Source organism: Lutra lutra, chromosome 7 (assembly GCF_902655055.1).
Source record: "Lutra lutra chromosome 7, mLutLut1.2, whole genome shotgun sequence".
In the NCBI taxonomy this organism is placed as follows: Eukaryota; Metazoa; Chordata; class Mammalia; order Carnivora; family Mustelidae; genus Lutra; species Lutra lutra.
Window position 1 is genome coordinate 62,611,661 of NC_062284.1, and position 6,980 is coordinate 62,618,640.

General features: G+C 39.6%; 1 protein-coding gene across 10 annotated transcripts in view; it reads left to right on the forward strand.

The window, feature by feature from the left end:
* The window catches only part of CCNDBP1 (cyclin D1 binding protein 1), a 78,743-nt gene that overhangs the window by 3,993 nt on the left and 67,770 nt on the right, over nucleotides 1-6,980 (forward strand). For 9 of the 10 annotated variants that reach the window (XM_047737251.1, XM_047737252.1, XM_047737254.1 and 6 more), the window contains exons 4-11: nucleotides 166-247; nucleotides 1,001-1,097; nucleotides 1,274-1,347; nucleotides 2,337-2,413; nucleotides 2,724-3,004; nucleotides 4,511-4,571; nucleotides 5,783-5,829; nucleotides 6,082-6,192. In XM_047737251.1, the coding sequence (XP_047593207.1) occupies nucleotides 166-247; nucleotides 1,001-1,097; nucleotides 1,274-1,347; nucleotides 2,337-2,413; nucleotides 2,724-3,004; nucleotides 4,511-4,571; nucleotides 5,783-5,829; nucleotides 6,082-6,192 (830 nt within the window). Of the gene's footprint in view, nucleotides 1-165; nucleotides 248-1,000; nucleotides 1,098-1,273; nucleotides 1,348-2,336; nucleotides 2,414-2,723; nucleotides 3,005-4,510; nucleotides 4,572-5,782; nucleotides 5,830-6,081; nucleotides 6,305-6,527; nucleotides 6,784-6,980 lie in introns of those variants that run through there. The other variant, XR_007128670.1, reaches the window with a different exon arrangement.

Genomic DNA, 6,980 nt, shown 5'->3' on the forward strand with positions numbered 1-6,980 from the left:
TCCTCTCTGCTATGTGCAAGAGCAGCAGAAGCCCTAAGTCATAATAGGACTACAGAAAATGTTTGTAGATCATGCTGTACAGTTGTCTGCTCTCTTCTACAGTAGATGGACTGATGAACCTAATCCAGTTTTTTTTCATTCTGAAATTGATCCATCACCTCATAGGAAACCAAGAGGTTCTGTGAACAAGTCCATGCCGCCATCAAGACAATCACTGCAGTATACTATTCACTTCCCAAGGATCAGGGTAAGCCACTGTGTGCACAGAAATGTTTCATTTATAGGGTAGCTCTTTGCTAATATGATAGTTTATGTCCTGTGACTTTTACCTTGTCCTCAATTTGAGCATGTAATGTATCTTTCTTCCATAAAATGCACTCAAGGATAATTTTATAACATTAGTGACCTCCATAAATAAACTTTCATGCTAAGGTACGGATGCTTTGTTACCATCTTCCCTGCTTTGCCTGACTCTAAGGCTTTTAATTCTCACTGGCTCCTCCCTCTCTAACCCATTCTAACCACTACAGATGCTGGATCTTTAGCATCTCCTCCACCCATATTACATCACATCTTGTTTCTGAGCTCCCTTATGGTTAAGTGACCTCTAACTCTGCCTATAGATTAATGCTTTGGTTATAATCATGCCAAAATTATAAATGAATATGTGTCTCATGGATCTTAAGTTTAGTCATAGATGCTTTAAACTTCATCTGTTTCATCCACAGTTGTCAAGAGACCATTGACCTTAATGAATGGATACATGCTGTCTTAGAAAGATTTTGTTCTAGATCTCTTTTGGAGGACAGTACTCAGGAATGGTGGGAGGAGCAAGAAAATGGCATGGGTAGATACATAAGACCTGAGTTTTGTTTTGGCACTCCAATTAAAGGATATGGGTGCACATTACCTCAAGTTCTGAAGGGCTTAAACTCTGAAGAAAGCAGATGGTGACTTCTGGAAAGACCAGCCTACTTACTTAGTCTTTGGGTTTCTTCAGGAATCACCCTGAGAAAGCTTGTACGGAACGCCACTCTGGACATCGTAGATGGAATGGCTCAACTTGTGGATGTGCTTTTCATTACTCCAGGTCAAAGGTAGTAATACCACAATTGGGGTTATCAGTTAATGGGGTTTATTCCTTCAGGGAGGGGGAAAAACTCATTCAACAGCAAAGTTACTAACAGCTGAGAATGATGACTAGTAGGAAGGGGTTTTTTTAGGAGAGAGGAACCTTGGTTATTGATATATCCTTATTGATTCCTTTCTCCAGCCCAGATAACAGTGACCTTATTTCCTACAACAGTGTCTGGACTGCATGCCAGCAGGTGCCTCGGATACCAAAAGGTGGGTCAGAGTGGGAAATGGGCCATTGACTCTGTTAGCCAAAGCAGATAGAAACTCTCCTATCTAGTTTCTAGTTTTGTAGCATGGATGTATTTTAACTTACAGTTTAGTAAAATATAATAGTTTATCACCAACATCAAAAGATAAGTATTCGTATATTTTCTCAGTCCGTTTAGTTCTCATACTTTTTTTTAGCCCTCTTTCTGTGGCCCTATCTTGTTGAACAAATGTGGTTTGTTCTCCTGGTCCTGCCCAGGACACACTGAAGCATTTATGAGGTAGTGCCAGCCAGGTCAAAAGTAGTGTTCATCCATGAGGACCTTGATGAGAAACATCATGTGACCATTTTTTTTTTTAAAGATTTTATTTATTTATTTCACAGAGAGAGATCACAAGTAGGCAGAGAGGCAGGCAGAGAGAGAGATAGAGGAGGAAGCAGGTTCTCCGCTGAGCAGAGAGCCCGATGCGGGACTCGATCCCAGGACCCTGAGATCATGACCTGAGCTGAAGGCAGAGGCTTAACCCACTGAGCCACCCAGGCGCCCCATGTGACCATTTTTTAAAAAAAGATTTTATGTATTTATTTGAGAGAGTGTGAGCAAGAGAGGGAGGGAACACAAATCGGGGGTGGGGAGGAGAGGAAGAGGGGAACAGATTCCCAGCTGGGCAGGGACCTGGACATGGGACTTGATCCCAGGACCCTGGGATCATGACCTGAGCTAAAGGCAGATTCTTAACCCACTGAGCCAACCAGGTGCCCCTTGTGTGACCATTTTATTTCTTTTTTGTGGTGAATGATGAAAAGCTTTTTAACTCCTATCTGGGTACCTAGAGGATGGGTATTAGAAAAATTTTACATTAAACCACTGCTCTTGTTGATTATCCTGGGCACTCTTCTCAAATGGGAACACTATTGGTTGTTATTTGCAGACTTGACAGAATTATAGGCTTCTTTTTTTATTCTAGTGCTTCTGATTTTTCACTCCTAGATAACAAAGCTGCAGCCCTTTCAATGCTGACGAAGAGTGTGGATCTTGTGAAGGATGCACATGAGGAAATGGAACAGGTAAGGGGACAGCTCCATGATAGTGGATGAGAATTGTAATGAAAGAGATGGCCTGAGCATTGACTCAATTAAGTCCCATCCTCATTCCTGGATTTTGACTATCTCCTACCTCATGCCAGTGTGTGATTTATACCATTCTTCTCTGTCCTTTGCTGGGTTAGGAGAGTGAGAACGGGGTTTATGAAGTGATTCAAGTGTGGCCATTGGTGAAGTAGCTGGGTGATGTTTTGGGATAACTCAGATATGAGGCTGAAAGTATAACAGTCTCTCTCTCTTTTTTTTTTTTTTTTTTTTTTTTGGCATATCTTAGGCCGTGGAAGAATGTGACCCATACTGTGGCCTCTTAAATGACACTGAGGACAACTCTGACAGCCAAGGTGATGAAGAGGATGATAGGTTGGGGTGTCCAAACAATCGGGACTTATACTGGTCAGAGGAGGATCAAGAGCTCATAATCCCATGTCTTGCACTGGTGAGAGCATCCAAAGCCTGCCTGAAGAAAATCCGGATCTCAGTGGCAGAGAATGGGAAGAAAGATCAGGTCGCCCAGCTGGATGACATTGTGGATATTTCTGATGAGATCAGCCCTAGGTAAGCAGGATCCCCACTTGAAACATATGAGTAGCAGCGTGTGATCTTAGCTTGTGCTGTCACCCCAAGCTTTTCCCCCAGTTTTTTATTTTGAAAATATTCAGTCTATAGGAAAGTTAAAAAAAGTATTGCAGTGAACACCCATATATCCTTCATTTAGCTAGATTCACCTGTTGCTCACATGTTTTTTTCAGTATTGGTTTATTTCTCTATGGTTAGATGTGCCAGTGTTCTCCTGAACCATTTGAGAATAGGTTGCAGACATCAGTGACATTTCACCCCTAAATTCTTCAGCATGTATCTCCTAAGAACAGATATTCTTGTTATTACTTCCAAGAGATTTAACATTAAATAGAATAATATTTAATATTCAAATTTTCCCATTTGTCTCTAAAATGTATTTTATTGCTTCTTTAAAATTTTATTTTTTAATCTGGGGTTCTGTCATGGTGTCACATTGCATTTGGTTATCATCTCTTGGAGTAGTCTCGTATGGTTGTAGTCTCTTGCAACTATAACAGTCCCTGTCCTTTTTAGTATTTTTTGACATTGACTTTTTAAAGGGCAGTTGTCTTGCAGAATATCTAAAAATCTGGATTCACATTATTGTCTTTGTCATGATTATAGATTATTTTCAAGTTAAATATTTTTTTGGCAAGGATATCATGTATTTGAGTATTTTGTGCCTCTCATTGCATCATGTGGGCGAGGGACATGTTAGTTTGTTGGTACTAAATTTCTTTCTTTCTTTTTTTTTTTTTTAAGATTTTATTTATTTGACAGAGAGAGACAGCGAGAGAGGGAATACAAGCAGGGGGAATGGGAGAAGGAGAAGCAGGCTTCCCACTGAGCAGGGAGCCTAATGTGGGGCTGGATCCCAGGGTCCTGGGATCATGACCTGAGCCAACGGCAGACACTTAATGACTGAGCCACCAGGCACCCTGGTGGTACTAAATTTCACCACTTGGTTAAAGTAGTGCCCACTTGAGTGCTGTTCCATGGATGAACTCCACTTGCGTCAGTTACTAAATTAATGGTTTCAGATCCCCCCATTTTAAATATTTGAGAGAGAGAGAGCAATGAGCAAGGGAGCGGGGAGGAGCATAGGGAGCTGGAGAGGGGAAGCAGACTCCCCACTGAGCATGGAGCCCAGAGGGGTGGGGCTCAATCTCCAGACTTGGACTTGGAGATGTGACCTGTGCCAAAACCAAGAGTCAGACACCTAATCCACTGAGACACCCAGGTGACCTCGGAGCCTCCCATTTTAAACTGAATTAATCATGTCCTATCATAAAGGCCAAGGGAGTTTTTTTCCCCCCCATTTCTAATGAAATGGGGTATGTATGTGTTTAGTAAATACCAGTTGAATTGATTCTGGTTACCCAATTTAAGGAATTGAGAGGCATTTACGGACAGTTGGGTTCTCACTGGTCACATCACTGGAAACTACCCAGTTGAGCTTTGTTCCTTTTATTGTTAATGGTTATTTTTGCTTTCTGCCCTTAGTGTGGATGATTTGGCTCTGAGCATATATCCACCCATGTGCCACTTGACTGTGCGAATCAATGTAAGTACCAGCTTTGAGGGAAAAGCTACTGACCTAACTGGTAGGATTTTACTACCTACTAGTATTTCCTTTAAGCTATAGGAAATACATTTATTTGTCAGTTAGATGCCAATATAACAATAGTGTCATAGTTCTTACATGTATTTCTGCTTGATAAATCTTTACTGAAGCCCTGAGTTCTGGTAGTACTCTGTTCTGTAACCATTTGGGTAATCACTTAGAAGAATCCAAAGACCTTAGAAAATGCTACTTTGAAAAGAAAGTCTGAATTACCACACTACTTTAGGATCCTGTTAACCCAGAATCACTGTTTCTGATTTCTGGTGTAGGCAAAAATCTGTGTCCAGAAACATACTCTGTTCTAATATAAACATATTGGACCATTGAACTACAGAGGGTCAAGGTCTTTATAAAAATATGGTTTTATTTTATTTTTTCACGTCCTGGGTCCTGTGCTAGAGAGAATTCTCTTGTCTCATTTTTAGAGACTCAGATTATCTCTATAGTTATTGGAAGGAGAAGTAAAACTGCCAAATGGCTTATATCTTACATTCAGAACTATCTGTCCTGAAATATTTGATATATTTGATGAATTTCCACCATCTAATTTATCTTCACAGTATGTGAACACCTTAAAGTAGAATGGGTGTTAACTTTTTTTCCCATTCACTTTTTTAAAAAATTGACTTCCTAAGAAGTAAGCATCTTTAGTAATATGCCTTGTCAGTTACCCCAAATAAAAATTTTAAAATGTGTACCATAGATTGGTGGAATACATATGTTCTCATGTTATCTTGTTACTGGTGTGCTTAAAATTATGTACGTATTCTTTTTTTTTTTTTTAAAAAGAACACTACCTGTTTCTACTATATATTTAGAACTGCAGTTGGGATAAATTCAGGTTAAATTCTAACTTTTTCTAGTTTTTTTAAATTTAAAAGTATTAAAAAATTTTTAAAACTTACAGGAATGTTATAGCAACACTATTAATAAGATTTTGTAAATAGAGAAGAAACCTATAATCCTGCCACCCTAATCTAATCAGAATTTTTGTTTTTGCAGTTTCCTTCAAGGTTTTTTGTTTGGATTTTTTTCTGCCCTTTTTTTTTTTTTTTTTTTATAGTTTATTACTTGAGTCCTTTAGTATATCTTAGCTCTCCTTCCCTTTTTATGTGGCGCTCAGGGTGAGTAACTCCTTTTTTCTTTTCTAGTCTGCGAAACTTGTATCTGTCTTAAAGAAGGCACTTGAAATTACTAAGTGAGTATGAGGACTTCTCATCAAATAGCTTTTTAGAGAATGAACCCATCCAGTCATTCTCAATTCCCAAAGCCCCATTTCAAGAAGTGGAAGAAGGTGGGTGTGGTGTTTTCTTTCCACTTCAGTTGTGGAGCCACTAAGTTTCTACAAAGAAATTTGCCTTATCTTACTAGTTTTTGTGCTCCTTGTTGAGAGTAGGTTTCGCCTTCCCAGTATAAATTTAACTTCTCTTTTTCCCCATTCCATTTGCAGAGCAAGTCATGTGACCCCACAGCCAGAAGATAGTTGGATCCCTTTACTCATTAATGCTGTTGATCATTGCATGAACAGAATCAAGGAACTCACTCAGAATGAACTTGAATTGTGAGTTTTCAGGCTCCTTTGTACTCTCCTCTCTCCTTTCCTTACTATCACAAGTAGCCTCTGATATCTGCTTTTAAAATGAGGCTAGAATGCTCTCCTGATCAAAAGGGAGTTCCCGGGGCGCCTGGGTGGCTCAGTGGGTTAAGCCGCTGCCTTCGGCTCAGGTCATGATCTCAGGGTACTGGGATTGAGTCCCACATCGGGCTCTCTGCTCAGCAAGAAGCCTGCTTCCTCCTCTCTCTCTCTCTCTGCCTGCTTCTCCGTCTACTTGTGATCTCTCTCTGTCTAATAAATAAATAAAATCTTTAAAAAAAAAAGGGGGGGGGGGGGTGGAGTTCCCGTCCATGCTTGTCTAGAGACATTGTTACCAAAGATTGTTGGTTGGTTAGGCCAGACTGGCAGTTATTTATAACTATATGAGTATGATATATTTTTCTGTGCTAGATTCAAAAGGTAATTGCATGAGTTTGTGTTCCTGAATCACCTTTCAGAGATTTGTGTAGAAGCTGCCTTATTCCCTATTTGCAATAAAGTGTGTTGTTTCATTGTTAAACATGTTGATAATCTTAATAAAATGGTGACCTGCCAGTAGTTCAGTAAGTAACCTTCCAAAGTTTCTTTCTACCAGAAATGCAGTGGGTTGAGACTAGCACATTGGTTTCGTTTGGATTTGTGGGTCTAAAGATCTGATTCTGATCAGAACTGTATTTAGAACAAAAATGCCTGACTTTATTTTTATTTATTTTTAAGATTTTTATTTATTTTGAGAGAGAGCGAGTGAGAGAGAG